The sequence below is a fragment of the Jaculus jaculus genome, chromosome 10, assembly GCF_020740685.1.
Source record: "Jaculus jaculus isolate mJacJac1 chromosome 10, mJacJac1.mat.Y.cur, whole genome shotgun sequence".
In the NCBI taxonomy this organism is placed as follows: Eukaryota; Metazoa; Chordata; class Mammalia; order Rodentia; family Dipodidae; genus Jaculus; species Jaculus jaculus.
This window is the reverse complement of record NC_059111.1, coordinates 40,487,826-40,505,820: the sequence shown is the minus strand read 5'-3', so window position 1 is coordinate 40,505,820 and position 17,995 is coordinate 40,487,826. Positions and strand designations below refer to the sequence as shown.

Below are 17,995 nucleotides of genomic sequence, written 5' to 3'. Positions count from 1 at the left end.
GATTTATAATTTTTGGTGGGATTGTATTGTCTTGATTCTTTGTGTTTATTGTATCATGATATGTAAATCCAACTTTATATACTTCCAGGGTAGGAGTTTAATGTGCCAAGTGTAGCTCTTGTACTCCAGTGAAACCACAGAAATAATCCTAGGTGTTTGGTTTGCCTGTATTTTAGTGGGCTAGTAGAGCAATTTATTGGCCAATTCTAAAATTCAAGTGAGCAATATACACATTCAATAAAAAGCAGCACAGAGTATTTATATTAAGAGTGGGGTTTAAAACAAACAGATAACCTTATAAAGCCAAAGTCCCTAAGGGTTTGTGTTGTTCTACACTCTTAATCCTGTCAACTGGGAGATTGAGATTTCTGTTCTTTGATGGGTTCCAGGTCAGCCTGTGTCTGAGTCAGACCCTGCCCTCGATATTGACAGAAGAAAAAGAGAAAGGTCCTATAAATCTCAAAGCATGAAAGGCAACAGTAGTCAACCCCAAAGTACAGCTCACTTAAGAATATGTATCCTATAACCTGCCCTAACATGGAAAGAGAAATTAGCACTTCAAGCGCTGCCATTTCTATAGTCAGTTGGCCATGTTACCTTTTGGTATGGCTTCCAATATCAGCAATGCTGGGTGCCTACCTTGTTCCCTCTGTGGCGTGCTGTGGATTTGTGTTCTGATCAGCTGTGCTGGATGCCCTGAAGCTGGGCACTGACTCAGTTCTCTGGAGAATCACAGCCCTGATGGTTGGGGGATGGGAGAGTGCAGGAAGCCTGGAATTGTACTGGAGATGCTCAGCTGGTCCCCTTTGTGTTGTTCATCAGCTGCTCAGGTGTGTCCTGCTATCTTCCCCTTCAGGTTTCTTGACTTTGCAAGGAGGCTGATGGAAGTGGAAAATACCCTCAATTGGTTTCTGCTCCTGCAGCTCTGAGGCTGGCAGATGGCACTTGGATGGGGTGTTGGCACTTTTCCAGAATTTTGGCTGTTTTCTTCCTTTTTGTAGGATCTTCATCTCTCCTGCTGCTCTGCTATTGTGGATAATAACTTATACAATGTGAATTTTTGGAAGAAAGGTATATTTTGCTGTGTTTTTGCTTAAATACATCCCTAGGCTGGTTTGGCATGACTCCTATGCCACCATCTTACCTGAAGTCCCTAGATTTTTTAAAAAATTTTATTTATTGATTTATAAGGAGAGAGAAAGAGAGAGAGAGAGAGAGAGAGAGAGAGAGAGAGACAGAGAGACAGAGAGACAGACAGAGAGAGAGAGAGAGAGAGAGAGAGAGAGGGAGAGAGGAGATATATAGACAGATAATAGGCATGCCAGGGCCTCTAGCCACTGCAAACAAACTCCAGATGCATGTGCCCCTTGTGCATCTGGCTTACATGGGTCATGGGGAATTGAACCTGGGTCCCTTGGCTTTGCAGGCAAACACCTTAACCACTAAGCCATTTCTCCAGCCCCAGATTTTTTTTTTTTTTTTTGGTTGGGGAGCTTATAGTTTCTTCCATTAGATGTATACCTCTATTTAGATAACTTAGCTCTTCTGAGTTTAGCTTTGGTATATAATATGAGTCAAGAAATTCATTAATTTCCTCCAAATTTTCCAATTTTTTTGTTTTTTTGTTCCCAAGACAGGGTCTTACTGTGGCTCATGCTGACTTGGAATTCACTATGTAGTCCCAGCGTGGCCTTGAACTCATAGTGATCCTCCTGCCTCTGCCTCCCTAGTGCTGGGATTAAAGGCATGTGCCACCATGCCCAACTTTTTTTTTTTTATTTTTGGTTTCTCTTGGTAGGGTCTCACTCTAGCCCAGGCTGACCTGGAATTCACTATGTAGTCTCAAGATGGCCTTGAATTCACAGCGATCCTCCTACCTCTGTCTCCTGAGTGCAGGGATTAAATGTGTGCACCACCGTGCCTGGCTTTCTTAAAATACGAAGCAGCTTGTAGTGGCCAATGCCTTTTTAAAAAAATATATTTATTTATTTATTTGACAGAAAAGGAGGGGGGGAGAGAGAAAGAGAGAGAGGGAGAGGGAGAGAATGGGCACACCAGGGTCTTCAGCCTCTACAAACAAACTTCAGATGCATGTGCCCCCCTGTGCATCTGGCTAACATGGGTCCTGGGGAATCAAACCTGGGTCCTTTGGCTTTGCAACAAATATCTCAACTGCTATGCCATCCTTCCAGCCCAGAATGTAGGTTTTTAAAGTATATTCTTATGATGCTCCCAATTTTGTTAATATCTGTTATAACATTTCCTTTTAAAATTTATAATCTTACTGATTAGGGTCTTCTTTCTCTTTCTTTTGATCAATTTGACCAGGGGTTTATCAATCTTATTTATTCATTTATTTTTTTGGTTTTTCAAGGTAGGGTCTCAGTCTAGCCCATGCTGCCCTGGAATTCACTATGAAACCTCAGGGTGGCCTTGAACTCATAGTGATCCTCCTACCTCTGCCTCCTGAGTGCTGGGATTAAAGGAGTGTGCCACCATACCTGGCTTATTTATTTTTTCTTAAGAACCAGCTCTGCATTTCATCAATTTTTAAACTTGTTTCCTTGATTTTTAATTCACTGATTTTCTGCCCTGATAGGGAAACAGATGGATAAAGAGGCAGATAGAGATAGAGATATATATAGAGAGAGAATAAAAGAGAATGGGTGCACCATGGTCTCTAGCACTATAAATGAATTCCAGATGCATGTGCCACCTTGTGCATCTGGCTTATGTGGGTACTGAGGAACTGAATCTGGTTCCTTAGGCTATATAGACCAATGCCTTAGCTGCTAAGCTAATTTAAAAAAATATTTTATTTATTTATTTGAGTGAGAGAATGGGCGTGTCAGAGGCTCTAGCTATTGCAAACAAACTCCAGATGTATGAGCTACCTTGTGCATCTGGCTTTATGTGGGTACTGGGGAATAGAACCTAGGTTCTTAGGCTTTGCTAACATGCACTTTAATCACTGAGCCATTTCTCCAGCCCTCTTTTTTTTTTTTTTTAAATCTTTTTTTATCTGCTATCTCTGTGTTTGAATTGTTCTTTTTTCCCCCCAATGCCTTCAGGTGGATCATTATGTTATTTGAGATCTCTCTATTTTTATAATGTAGGCATTTTGAGTTATAAAGTTCACACTTAAGAGTGCCTTCATTTCATCCCATAGGTTTTGGTATGTTATGTTCTCATTCTTATTCAGTTCTAGGAATTTTTTGATTTCCTTCTTGATTTCTATGACCCATTCATAGTTCAGTAGAGTGTTGTCCAATCTCCAGGAGTTAATGAATTTTCTGTTGTCTCCCTGTTGTTGACTTTTAGCTTTAATGCATTATATTGCTTTAATACAAGGAGCTATGTCAATCTTTTAATTTGTGGGGTCTTGATTTGTGTCCTAATTTGTGATCTATTTTATTTCTGTTTTTTATTTATTTGCAAGCACAGAGAGGGGGGAAGAGAGAGAAAAACAGAGAAAGAGAGAGGGGGAGGGCTGTACCAGGGCCTCCTCCTGCTGTGAACCAATTCCAGTGGCATGCATTACTCTGTATATATGGCTTTATGTGGTTCCTAGGGAATAGATCCCAGGCATTTGGGCCTTGCAAATAAGCATATAAATCGCTGAGGTATCTCCCCAGCCCATTATGATCTATTTTCTAGAAGGTTCAATGAGCTTATGAGCAGTATATGTGTTCTGTAGAGTTTGAATGGAATGTTCTATAGATGTCTATTAAGTCAATTTGATCTATGCTGGTGTTTAGCTCCATTATTTCTCTATTTAATTTTCTTTTTAGATCATCTGTCTCTTGACAATAGTGGACTATTAAAATATCCTACTATTATTTTGTTGGGATTTAATTTTGATTTAATGTATAGTATATTTTACTTTATGCAATTTGCTGCACCTGTATTTGGTTTATGTGTATTTGTGATTGTAATATCCTCATGTTGAATTAGTCCCCTGATGATTATAGAGTGGCCTTCTTTATCTCTTTTGATTACTTTTGGTTTAAAGTCTATTTTGTCAGATAATAGTACAGCCACAGCTGCTTGTTTCATATTTCCATTTGCTTGGAATATTTTTTTTTCTGTTCTTGAATTTTAGCATTTTGAGAAAGTTCCCACACTGATTTCCATGATGGCTGCACAGTGTAAACTCCCACTAACAGTAGGTCAAAGTTTCCCTTTCCCAAAATACTTTCCAGTATTTGTTGTCAATTTATTTCCTATTTATTTTCTTATTATTTCTTAATGATAGCCATTGTGAGTAAGATGAGATGGAATCTCAAAGTGTTTTTAATTTTTATTTCCCTGATTGCTAAAGATATTTAGCAGTTTAAAACAATCACAATTTAGGATTGTAAGACTCAACCTAATTAATACCTGAAGATAGTTCTTGACATATACTGAGTGTTAAATAAAGGTTGGTTATTTATTTTCTGAACAATAATATTTCAGGTATAAATATAAAGATTATAATTTAATGTCTCCTTCTGAATATTAAGGGCAATTCTGGCTTTGCTGTGTAAATTTCTCTTGTTATTAGTCTTTAAGGTCTCTGTGCTATATGCTATCTTGTTTGTTGTTTTCTACATTCAGTCTTATGCCTGAAATTAGATGCTCAGATGTACGGTTTCTAGCAGAACTACTAAAGGAGAGAACTGTGGAACTTTCTGGAGGATGGGTTGTCTAGAAGCTCCTGTGTTTGGCTTATGATTTCTTCATCCCTGGGCTTTGAGTCCTTTATGCATTGTTTTGCAAATAAGAAATAACTGTCATATTTGCAAATATGAAACTCATTAAAGCAGATATGTAATCCCTACCCAATTTAATTTTCTTTTCTTTTCTTTTTTTTGGTTTTCCAAGGTAGGCTCTATCTCTAGCTCAGGAATTCACTATGTAATCTCAGGGCGGCCTCAAACTCATGGTGATCCTCCCACCTCTGCCTCCTGAGTGCTGGGATTAAAGGCATGCACCACCATGCCCAGCTTCCAATTTACTTCTATAGTAATAGTACATTACCACTACCAATTACTCTTTTAAAGTTGGAAATATGGAATTGGTATGGTATGCAGACCAGTTGGTTTTTTGGTTTGCCTCAGGTGGCCATGATCAAGAAGTTTAATAGATACTGTCTCTTAGATTATTTTGCACCCCCTTCGCTATTACTGGCTTTAAACCTTAGTGATGGTGGTACAGGTATATTTTCCTTAGGCATTGAGACCCTCTTTCTGGGTATTAGAGAGGTAAGTAAAGCCCAGCCTCTAACTTGTTTTTGAGTGGAGTGGCCAGAGGGATTTTCTATGCTACCGCAGTCTTCTGAATTTGTTTTAATCTGGGGATTATCCATTTTATTTTCCTAACCTTGCTTAGAATGTCTTTGGATTACATATTTTCTGAAGCACTTACATAGAAAGTATTCAATATGAGGTGTTGGCTTGATGTTTCCTTGTTCTCCTTCTGGGTCAATATTCTCCAATAGGAAGTCATAACAAGTCAATTATGGATTTATGTGTCTCTAGGCTACCAAAGGGAGCTTCTCTACCAGAGGGATGATGGCTCTTTCAGTGCTTTTGGGAATGAGGACCCTTCAGGGAGTACTTGGTAAGTGTAATGCCACTCAGACAAATCTGTACCATGGAATAGATGTTTCCTAGGTCACAATGGCCAAGGAACTACAGACATTCTCTTTGCATAGATTTGGTGGTTGATCTTTCCAAATACTGAATTTTTATTTTTTAAAAGTATGATTCTTGGGAGCCTGGCGTGGTGGCACATGCCTTTATCCCATCACTCAGGAGGCAGAGGTAGGAGGATCACCATGAGTTTGAGGCCACCCTGAGACTACCTAGTGAATTCCAGGTCAGCCTGGGCTAGAGTGAGACACTACCTCAAAAAACCAAAACAAAACAAAGAAAATATAACTCTTGGTCTGGAGCATGATTTAATAGTTAAATGTGGTCGCTTGCAAAGCCTGATGGCCTGGGTTCAATTCCCTAGTACCCATGTAAAGCCAGTTGCACAAAGTGGCACATGCATCTGGAGTACGTTTGCAGTAGCAAGACACCCTGGCACACTCATTTGGTATCTTTCTATGTTTCTCTGCTTGACAATAAATATATAAATGAAAGTATTAAAAAATATGATTCTAAGGGGTTGAGGAGATTGCTCAGTAGTTAAAAATGCTTGCAAATCCTGATAGCCCAGGTTTGATTCTCTGATTCCTGTGTAAAGCTAGATGTACAAAGTGGTTGGTTCATGCATCTGGAGTTCACTTGCAGTGGCAGGAGGCCCTAGTGTGCCCATACTAACTCTCTCTGTCTGCCTCTTTTTGTTTCTCTCTCAAATAAATAAATAAAAATATGATTCCGAGACATCAACTAATCAAACACTTTTTATTTAGAAATAAGTCATAATTCGTTTTTTGTTTGTGGGAAAAGAAGCAATAAAAGTACTTTTTAGTGGTTGTACTGCTGTCAAAAAGTTTTTATTGTGACATTTTTTTCCTTCCATATCTAATTTTTTAGTGCAAGTATTTTGTTAAAACTGTCTGTATGATTTCTTCAAGTTTGTATTTTTTTTGAAAACTTAACAATGGTGGAATTAAGTAATGGTTATACAGTGTTTCTTTCTGAATTGAATTTCTGTATGGCTGATTTTGGACATAATCTCCATCCTTGGGTCATTGTTTTGAAGGTTGTAGTCCATGGTTGATGGGCCTGTGGTCAGACAGACTTTCATGGTGGGTGGCATGCAGAGCAGAACCACTCACTTCATGACCAGGAAGCAAAGAAAGAGAAAGGGAACAGGTTCCCACACTCTTTTCTTTTAAATAGAGACAGGTTGAGAGAGAGAGAGAGAGAGAGAGAGAGATTGAGAATTGGTGTACCAGAGCTCCAGCAACTGAAATTGAACTTCAGATGCTTGCACCACCTAGTGGGCATGTGCACCTTGGTGCTTGCTTCACCTTTGTGTGTCAGGCTAATGTGGCATCTGAAGAGTCCGTCCGATATGAGTCCTTAGGCTTCACAGGCAAGCGCCTTGCCCACTAAGCCATCTGTCCAGCCCTCTTCTTGTTTTTTTTAAAAAATATTTTTATTTATCTGAGAGAGAGAAAGAGAAGAGGCAGATAGAGAGAATGGGCATGTCAGAGCCTCCAGCCACAGCAAACAAACTCCAGATGCATGTACCACCTTGTGCATCTGGCTTTTGTGGGTATTGGGGAATTGATTCTGGGTCCTTAGGCTTTGCAGACAAGAGTCTTAACTGCTAAGGCATTTCTCCAGCCCACTCTTATTTTTAGTTTTAATTTTTTAACTGTTTATTGACAACCTCCATTCATATACAATGTGTCCTGACCATAATCCCCTCCCACTGCCCTCCTTATCTCTCCTACCCTTATTTCACAGAATGTCCAACTAGTCTCCTTTTATTTTGATGTCAGGTCTTGTGTAGACAGTGTCAGCCACTGTCCCTCACTTTTCTTTCAATGTTTCCCTTAATGACCTCTTCTAACTCCCCTAAGGCTCACCTCTCAAGGTTCCACCAGTTCTCATATGTGCTGCCCTAGGGATAAAACCATTAACTTATGGGTCTTTGTGAGACATTGAAAATGCAGTGAATACAGTGATACTTGCATTAGTTCAAACCAGGTGAGCCACAGTATCAACAGTGGTTAGTTCTTGCCGATGTTACATTTCCACTGTGGGTTAGGAGCAGGGGGCATGCAGTCTGTGCTTTGGAGACTAAATTTACTCTCTCAGTCAAGGCTCAGAAAGTAAAGGCTGGAGTATTTAGCACTGACAGTAAGGTACTTCTTCAGTCTGAGGTTAACATTTCTGCTCACAATATCATTCTCAGAGTAGGTCACATGGCCGTATCAAACTTCAAGAGGTCAGGGAAATGTTTCTGTATATCTAAAGTAGCAGATCTGTATATCATTATTACTAAGTTTACCACTTATGAGACACATTTGCTTCAGATTTTCTTTTATCATTAGTAGATTTCTTCATTTTATTGCTTGACATTCTTTGCACTTTACTATAGTGTTTTTGCTGGGCATGGTGGCTCCTTCCCCTTTTCCCTCCGTTCCATTTGGGCTTCCTGCCTTTGTTCTTGTCTTCCTTTCCTTTCTTTTTCTCCCATCTCTTCTCTTCTCCTTTCTACCTCTTTTAAAAAAAAAATATTTATTTATTGGAGAGAGGGTGAGAGAAAGAGGCAGATAGAAAGAGAATGGGTGCACCAGGGCCTCCAGCCACTGCAAATGAACTTCAGATGCATGTGCCACCTTGTGCATCTGGCTTACGTGGGTACTGGGGAATTGAACCTGGGTCCTTGGGTTTCACAGGCCTTAATTGCTAAGCCATCTCTCTAGTCCTTCTTTCTACCTGTTCCTTCTTCTTTTCTCTTTTTTCTTCTCCCTTTTCCTTTAAAATTCATTCGTAGGCATTGGTGGTATATATGTATGTGTGGTACACATGAAAACACATGAATCAAGCAGATTTGTCCCTCTGGCTGTAGTCTTATAGGAAAGAAAACCATTCATTTCTGTTACTGGGAGTACCATAGCTTGTGAACTCCCAGTACTTCATCTCAACTTATCTCCTCACTGAGAGTACTACAGCTTGTGGACTCCAAATACTTCACCTCAGTTTTGGGCTAAGCAAAGTGTTTAGGAGATATGCCTTGAGCACTTAAGAATGTGTAACCTTGGAGAGTTTAACTCTGATTGAATGCCAGATTTCAATTTATTAAATACTGAGACTAGATGATTTATAAATAATGAGGATTAGATTGTTCTTAAATTCCTTTCCAAATGTTCTGCATTCTTTTCATGTGATATTTTGTTTCAATCTGCAATGTCCCAGCCATACTCAGGTGGAAAACAGGTCCTCCTCAGGCAGACCGGTTTTCCTCTTCAGAGATTCTGTGTTTGGTGAGTGTTCTGAGGGGAAATACTTTTTGTTTTGTTTGCTGAGTATAAGTTAGAGGACTTAAACATACTTTATATGTTTTATCTCTTTTATGAAGGCTATCAGCGTTTGTTTTAAGATGCTTCCTTGAAGCTGATCCTTATATAGACATTGATCAGAATGTGTTACACCGAACATACACCTGGATCAGAGAACATCAGAAATCCAATGGTGAATTCTGGGAGCCAGGAAGAGTGATCCACAGTGAACTTCAAGGTGGAAATACAAGTCCAGTAACACTTACAGCCTATATTGTGACTTCTCTCCTGGGATACAGAAAATATCAGGTACTTAATCTTCAATAAATGATAGGTGGAAAACCCAAGGAAGATAGATCTTGATGGGTCAAATGTGTGTCTTGAACCTGAAAATGTAAGTGTAATTTTGTGTTGCATTTGAAATCTGCATTGGATTTTGTTTGTTTTGACTTTGTGGCCACAAAGTTTGGAAACAAAGTCTAAGGATAAAAATGATATATCTTTCAAAATAGCTAAGAGAATTTCTAAAATGCTTAGTTGATATTAATAAGAAAAGTCAGTAATTTTTTCATTGTTAGAGGAAAGAATGTTTTTTAGGCTTTGGGAATGCGTTCTAGCAAGTTGAGGTGTAGGATTTCTACTTTTTTAGAGTGCTAGAGAATGAACCCAGGCCCTCCTTATGCTAGCCAACTACCCTACCAGTGAGCTGTGTCCCAAGGCCTTGTGAAAGATCTTATTTTTTATAAAATCTCAGGGGATATTTGAAGTGCCTATTAAATTAGTAAAAAGGACAGTAGGCACAGGTTGGATGAGAATGAGTATGCAAGATAATTATGCTAGTAGTCTTAATTTAGCCCCAGAACTCTCCTGCTATATGTTGCCTTATTCAACTGTATTTTTATAAAATCAATAGCCATTCGCTTTATTAAGCTCTACTATTTTCCTAGCTTAGTACTAGACATTTGGAAGACAAACTTTTCTCTGAGTTTAGAGATTCAATTACTGAGATTCAGTATGAGAAATATAATTTTGTTTTGTTTTGTTTTGTTTTTCGAGGTAGGGTCTCACTCTGGTCCAGGGTGACCTGGAATTAACTCTGTAGTCTCAGGGTGGCCTTGAAATCTCGGCGATCCTCCTACCTCTGCCTCCCGAGTGCTGGGATTAAAGGCGTGCGCCCTCACGCCCGGCTGAGAAATATAATTTTGAAGCAATGTTTTCTCCTGTCATTGGGTTACATAGTACTCAGTGGGACAGTTATAGAAGCTCTATTTTTTTTTTAATTTCTTATGCTTTCTAAAGAATGGTGCCTACTTAATTATAACAACTGAGAATTATTATTTTCAAAATATTTAGCAAATATTTTTTACTACTTTATTGACAATCTCTTTATATATGCATAATATATGCTGATCATAATCCTCTCCCACCATTTTCCTTTGTCCCCCTCCCCTGCACCCCTTGCACTGAACTCTTTCTTCTTTCTAACTAGTCCTTGTTCTATTTGGATGTCATCACTTCCCCCTCTTATTACAGAAGGTTTTGTGTAGGTAGTTACAGCCACTGTGAAGTTATGAGTGCTACAGCTACTTTGTGTATGGAAGACAATATTCCAAAGTACTCATTCTTTCTTTTGCTCTTACACTCTTCTGCTGTCTGTCAATGTTGAACCCTCTACTGTCATTTTTCTTAGCACTTTAATGAGCTTTGATGAGTCATCTGAAAATAGAAGCTCCTCTAACCAAAAGTGAGAATAGTATTAATATATGGACAGAAACATAAATATTGAGAGGGTAACTTGGTAAGAATAATACATCCATTTAGTCAAACGACAGTGATGACTTTCCTCTAGAGCTTATGACCTCCAAGCCATTGGCTTTTGGTTAGGTTTTCAGCATCAGGCAGGAATTCCCACCTGTGAAGCAGACTTCAACTCCAGTCAGAGAGCAGTTGGTTTCCAAAATGCCACCATTGCATTTGGCTTAGCTAGCCAGCCATGAAGCTTGCAGAATCTGCTGTTGATTAGGACCCACTTTTCTTCCCCCAAAGATGCATAGTTTTCTTTTCAGCATCTTGATAGCTAGTCAACAGGTAAGAGGCTTCCAGCTCAGCTCCAGCTTGATTTTTTTTTATTACTGTAATTTTCGGAAAATATTTATTTATACAAAGATGTTTATTAAGATTAATCAGATACTGATGGTGAGAAAGGGGACCCTGGACAGCTATACACATTTCACCTCTTCTGGGGGTGGTAACCCACACCTGTAATCAAGTTCAAAGTCAGCCTAGGCTACACAGTGAATTACAGGCCAGAGTGAGAACCTGTCTCAAAGAACAAAAACAAAAACAAACCAAACCCACGGATTATAAACACAGAAAGACTTAAGGATTTTCTGAATTGACAAGTTCATTACCATTTACTGTAGATCCCATAAGTCATTTAAAATACTTTAAATGGTGTTGAAACTAGAAAAGTGTACAAAAATAATAAACAGTGCTACCCAGGTCACTGCTGCGTGTACAACTTCTTCCAACAGTAAAAAAGTAAAATGCAACATTAGATACCAGCATACTTATATTAAATAACCTTTACAGTATTTCTAAACCACTTGGATAGATGCGATTTTTCCTTCTCTCCGCCTCGACAAATATACAAGTTTGTTATAAAAATAATGCAAAAATGTATAAATCAATGTATCAGAAGTCTCAAAAATATAATTCAACCAATATCCAAAAGTAAAAATAAAAAAGAATGGCCATGAACTCACTTCTGGTTCTAACCAAATTACACCTGTAATTCTCAAGTCCTCAAAAGACACTCTTACTCTCCAGCCAGTCTCGATTGTGGGGAAAACATTATTTCGCTGTAGTCCTCACTCGCTGGAGAGGAGGGCAAACTTGCCCCTTCCACCTCAATGCCATTTCCTTTTCAGCTCCCCCAACTTAGGACTCAGAAATCAACACCCAGCACAGTTCTTGCTCCAGAGAACAGGTCCGAGGGTGGAACTATTACTTCCGCCTCTTCCCTCCTTGGGGTTGCACTCCTCCTCTCCTTTTGCCACCCACGCCAGGCGGTCTGGACTGCATCTTGCCGCCCAAGCCTCCCTTTCTCTTCCCCCCTGGCTGGGCGGACCACCACCTTTCCTCTGCCCCCAGGACCTGGTCGGCCTCCTTTTCTCTTGCCCTTCTGGCTCATTTTCTTCCTCTGGGCGGCGGCCTCCTAGTCCTCCTCCCTCATCTGTTTATTCTTGGCTCTTGTCACGTCCAGCTGAGCTTCTTGCTGTTCATGACTCGAAGTAGCTCCAACTGGCTCTTTTTCTCGGCTGCAAAGTCCCCGAAGAGAGGCTGAAACTTCCTCTTCTTGCCGGAGCCCCGAGGTGCCTTCTCCTTGGGGAGGCGCTCCTGTAAGCGGCCCACCAAGGCGGTGGAGACCTTGGCCACCTGCATGGCGCGGCCCAGCTCCTCCTTACTCTGGTGCCCGGTGGGGTGCAGGCCGGCTGCGCTGGGCACCTGCATCTTGTGCGCGTGGGCCAGGTTCCGCAGCCGGTTCAACTCGTTCTTGTCCACGCGTTTCTTCTTGGCCTGAATGCTCTTGGCAAACTGGTCTTCCATGGGGTCCGCGCCACCTGCCACCTCGATCAGCCATTCCTTGGTGTAGACCCGGGCGCGCTTGTAGCACCAGCGACGCCGCCACTGGCCGCTCGCCTCGTCCCACACCAGGTTGGTCTTCTTCTTGGGACGGATGCCCTTCGGGCGCGTGAACTGCTGCCAGCGGGTCAGGGGCCGTGGCTGGGGCAGCGGCTTCTCTCGGGGCAGGCGGGTGCTGGGCTCGGGCAGGCGCGCCACCACCGCCTCCTCCACGCGCTCCGTGGGCAGCTGCCACAGCTCGTTGATGAGCAGCTGCGTGTTGTCCCGCGTGCCGCACGGTGTGGTCGGGGGGATTCTGGTCCGAAGCCAGCAGGTTGCCCAGGTCGAACTCCAGCTCCAGCTTCTTGTGCACCGTGATGCGCTGCAACTTCTGAGCCTCGTCCTGCTCCGCCTGCACCAGCAGCTCCTCCACGTTCGGGGCCTCTATGTCTCCAGCCCCACCCGCTCGGCACCCTCGCTTTTCGGGGAGTGCTCGATGTTACCTCGGTCACTGCGGTGCCCAAAGGAACCGCAACCACGTGTGGACGCGCTGAGCCCTCGATCCGGAAGAGAAAGTTCCAGCTTGATTTTTTAGTGACCTGCAGCCCAAGCATGTGTTATCTTTAGCAATAGAGTCTTGCCATCTAGTTCTGGTGGGCAAACAAGAGCCTCAGCAATAACCTGTAATATTTTGGGGGTACCAAAGGCCTCTGTGACCAATAGCTCACTAGAAGGTATCTCACTCTGGTACTGAAATTTTCTTGCAACAGTCTATGACTTCTCGGTACAACATTATCCACTCCCACAGGGTACTTCTGGCCAAACTTTCTCTCTCTTTAACATATATGCCCTTTTTTTTTATTTTTTTTTTTTATTTTGAGATAGGATCTCATTCTAAACCAGGCTGACCTGGAATTCACTATGGAGTCTCAAAGTGGCCTCAAACTTGCACTGTGATTCTGCTTCCTCTGCCTCCCCTGCCTCCCAGTGCTGGGATTAAAGGCGTGGGCCACCACACCCAGCTCTCTTTTTTAACCTAGCAAAGAAGTTGGTTTCCATATGCTTATTCAGAACATCTTTAATTTTGATTAGCCCTCTACTCACACCTTCCTCTCCCCATCCCCTCCTCTGACCCCACTTAGACCGTTCCACCCTCAGAGTTCTGCCCCTCCACTTACATATCTGCTATAGCCTGCTCTGAAGTCCTCTCCTTCCTTCCTCTCTCATGGCCCCTTACTGGATTCTTGGCTTCTGCTACTGACTCTTACTCCAACTTGCATACAAATCTAAAAAGTTGGAGCTTGGGTCTGCATATGAGAGAGAACTTGTGGAATTTGACTGGGTTATCTTACTTAGTATAATTTTTTCCAGACCCATCTATTTTCCTGAACATTTAAAAATTTTGGTGTTCTTTGCAGATGACTAGAATGCCATTGTGCATATGCACCACCACATTTTCATTATCCATGATTCACTTAGTGGGCATCTAGGCAAGTTCCATTTTCTAGTTATTGTGATAGAGCAGTAATACTTAGCACATCTTTATTTTTATTTATTAGAGAGAGAGAGAGAAAGAGAGATAGACAGATATATAGAAAGATTTGGGTGTGTATCCAGCCACTGCAAATGAACTCCAGAAGCTTGTGCCCACTTGTGCATTTGGTTTACGTGGGTACTTGAGAATCGAACTTGGGTCCTTTGGCTTTACAGGCCTTAACTGCTAAACCATCTCTCCTGGGACCTAACACATCTTTAAATGTCAGTGAGCTTTGTTGATTCCCATTGTTGACAACTATGTTAAAAAAGTGTTAAATGACCCTGGAATCATTTTTTATATGAACATTTCAGTGTACATTTTGCTTAAATAAGTGATAATGGGTTATTTTGATTAGTAAAGTTTATATTTTTTTCTCAAGGCTAATATTGATGTACAAGACTCTGTCAAATTTTTGGAGTCGGAATTCAACAGGGAAATTTCAGACAATTATACTTTATCTCTTATAACCTATGCACTGTCATCGGTGGGGAGTCCTAAAGCAGAGGATGCATTGCATATGCTGACTCAGCGCGCTGAACAAGAAGGTAATGATGGGACCTGGTAGGCTGTTACACTTTAAGCACCATGGATCAGATGGGGGAAAACATTATAAGCCAAATATGGACTTGATTAATTTGTATCTTTGGAATGGGATAGAAAATGAAATGCAGAGTGAGATTATGATGGGCCTGGCAAGGTGACAGTGCTTCTATCTTCCCCTGGAGCTTTGTATAGAATTTAAGGGCTTGGGCATTTCCTTTTAGGTATGTCATACCTTTGAGCTTCCCTTTGTGTTTTGAAGGCTCAGAAAGAGACTCTGTCTCAATGAAGTAAGGCAGAAGGATCCTGATGTCTTCTATCCATCACACATGTGTGCATGCAGTGTGCATATCTGCACACTTGTATATACCTACACATACTAAACAAACAATCTAGAAGAAGGTATAACTGTCAAAAGTACTAGGACTATGTATTATTGATAATTTAGATTTAGTCCTTTGAATTTCTCCCAGGGTTGAGGACTAAATAATTGCTGCATAGAGGCTGAAGTGGTGTTTGACATTTGTTGTTCTCTGCTGGGCTTTGTGGTGGTCACTTCACATTCCACCCAAGTGTCATCACTGTCTGTGCAGGATGAGACTGGGGGAGGGAATCCTCCCAGGACAGTCTTCTGAGAGTCAAATGGATTATCTTTAGGAAGGATATTGAGCTGGCTGGGATCCCTCATTTTTCCTTGGGGCCTTGGATTTTGAATTTATAATACCAGCTTTCAGAAGGCAAAATAGGGAGATATTTCCCAGTGTATGAGAGCAGTATGTGGGAGATGTTTCCCACTGTGTGAATACTGGTTAGTGACAGATTCTCAGAGCAGGACTATCTCCCATGCGTCCTAAACTATTTTGGGGGTGTCCTGGTCAGATAAGCAATATATATATATATTTTAGAATACAGTATTTTTCTCTTTTATTTATGACTGTTTATTCATGAGCCAAACATATGGATTTTTTCTTGGGAAAAGTATCAAAACATCCTTAAAGGTAAGTAATAAGGATACAAACTTGTAAGTTGTAATGATTTAAAAAGTAACATGTAACTGAGCATGGTGGTGTGTGCCTTTAATCCCAGTACTCAGTACTCAGGAGGCAGAGATAGAAGAATCACCATGAGTTCAAGGCCACCCTAAGACTCCATAGTGAATAGAACAAGATCCTACCTTGAAAAAAAAGCCAACCAAAAAAGTAACACATATAATCACACATTTATGTGTGTGTTTACATATATTTATAGACATATATACTTGCTACACACACACAATAGAATAGTTTACATTTATATATATTTTTTTTTTTTTTTGCTTGTCAAATAGAATTTGGACCAGTACAGGAATATCTAATGGTATAAAGTGTACTTTTCGGTTAGTAGATCAGAATGAAATTGCTTCTCTTTCAGGAGGCTTGCAGTTCTGGGTGTCATCAGTGCCCATGCTGTCTGAGTCCTGGCAGCCATGCTCCCTGGACATTGAAGTTGCAGCATATGCACTACTCTCTCACCTCCTTCAACACAAGGTTTCTGAGGGAATCCCAGTCATGAGGTGGCTAAGCAGGCAAAGAAACAGCTTGGGAGGTTTTGCATCTACCCAGGTGAGAGATACTGCCTTGTGCTTAAAAGTTATGTATTTTTAATATATATGAAGGACGGTGTTGCCTTTTTCATGGTTTCATACAATTACTTAGATTAAAAGCTTAGTAACTTAAGTCAAAAGTTTAAGATACTTTAATTTTTTTCTAATTTAATTTCATAAGTGATACTAAAGGAGTAAGACAGTCCCACATCTGTATTAGCTATTTGTGTCTGTGGCAAGTGATTTAAGGATGGATGCTTACTTCTCTGAAGCACATGTTTTCTGAGTCTTTTCTGTACTTGAGGCCAAAAGACTCAAGGATGAGTCAGAAAGCAGTACAATCTCAATGACAGAGACTGAATACACAATAAGTTTTCTAAACATTACTACACTTATTTTGGACATTAATATGTACTTATATGCACAATCATTTTTCTTTTCTTAACAGGATACTATTGTGGCCTTAAAGGCTCTATCTGAGTTTTCAGCCCTAATGCACACTGAAAGGACAGATATTGAAGTGACTGTGATGGGACCTAGCTCACCAAGACCTGTAAAGTTTCAGATTGATACACAGAACCGCTTTCTCCTTCAGACAGCAGAGGTATAGACAAGGGGTGATTATCTAAAACCTCTGTAGGTGGATTTTAGATAATCCTTTACATGAGAGTTCTGCTTAGTTTCTAAGCTACTGGCTTCCATAAAGATTTCTTCCCAGAGCTCTCTGGAGAGATGGGGAAGATAGGGAAGGGGTATCTTTTTTTGCTTGAATTTTCTGAACTCAGGAAGGGTAGAGGTGATGGAAACTTTTGAAAGATTGGTAGAAAAGGAAGAAAGCAGGGAATTTTCATATTGAGAAAGGAATAAAGACCCACTGGGCTTCTGTTTTGTACAGGCACTGATGGGTCACTACATATGTTTTACATTTATGACTCAAGCTAAGCATTGCTTTACCATTATACATATGACAACACAGGCAGAAAAACCATGTTACAAGCTACAGTAGAGCTAAGATTTGAAATCATGATTCCAAAGACCAAATTCTTTTCAGCTGTACCACATATCCTCATAGGAGAATTTCCAGAACCACTAGCATTATTACTTTATTAGTAGTGCTTTTATTATATGTTTTCTTTTTTCTGAGAGGCACTATTACTGTGTGACCCAAGCTGGCCTTGATTTCATGACATTTTTTGCTTAAATATTCCAAGTGCTGGGATTACAGGCATGTACCACCACACCAGACTGAAATTCTTACTCTAAATGTAGTATAAGAATATTCTAGGACCTACTTATATTCCCTTAGAAACTGAAGAAACAGCTTAATGATGCAAGAAAAGAAGGATAGATAGACACAGTGAGTAATGTGTCATTGTGTTTATGGTCAGGCCCTGGCTAAGGAAGAAGGGGGCAGTGGGAGAGTGGGGTGGGGGCCAGGCTGCAGTGGGACAGACATGGTATGAACATAAATGTGCATTTCCAAAGGCTGGAGGTAAGGAGCTAGCAGGGGTTCTTCCTCACCTCCAGCCACTTGTCTGATGGGAAGCTCCTGGCTGGCCTGCTTCACTGTGGCTTGCTTCTGCTCTGGTGCTCATTGCTTGTGTTCCTGGGGAGGATCTATGTGTGGAAAATTAGCCTCATTGTCTTTCCCCCACATTTATTCAGCTTGCTGTGGTACAGCCAACTGCAATTAATATTTCTGCAAATGGTTTTGGATTTGTCATTTGTCAGGTATGTATGTATTATTGCTTATTTTTTTCAGTAA

General features: G+C 40.8%; 1 protein-coding gene and 1 pseudogene across 3 annotated transcripts in view; one reads left to right on the top strand and one right to left on the bottom strand.

Annotated features, from left to right (window-relative positions):
- Window positions 1–17,995, top strand: part of Cd109 (CD109 molecule) — a 289,871-nt gene that overhangs the window by 216,536 nt on the left and 55,340 nt on the right. For all 3 annotated transcript variants that reach the window (XM_045160121.1, XM_045160120.1, XM_004660405.2), the window contains 6 exons: window positions 5,520–5,601; window positions 9,028–9,256; window positions 14,488–14,653; window positions 16,059–16,249; window positions 16,679–16,834; window positions 17,896–17,961. In XM_045160121.1, the coding sequence (XP_045016056.1) occupies window positions 5,520–5,601; window positions 9,028–9,256; window positions 14,488–14,653; window positions 16,059–16,249; window positions 16,679–16,834; window positions 17,896–17,961 (890 nt within the window). The remainder of the gene's footprint in view (window positions 1–5,519; window positions 5,602–9,027; window positions 9,257–14,487; window positions 14,654–16,058; window positions 16,250–16,678; window positions 16,835–17,895; window positions 17,962–17,995) is intronic.
- Window positions 11,548–13,364, bottom strand: LOC105944140 (annotated as a pseudogene).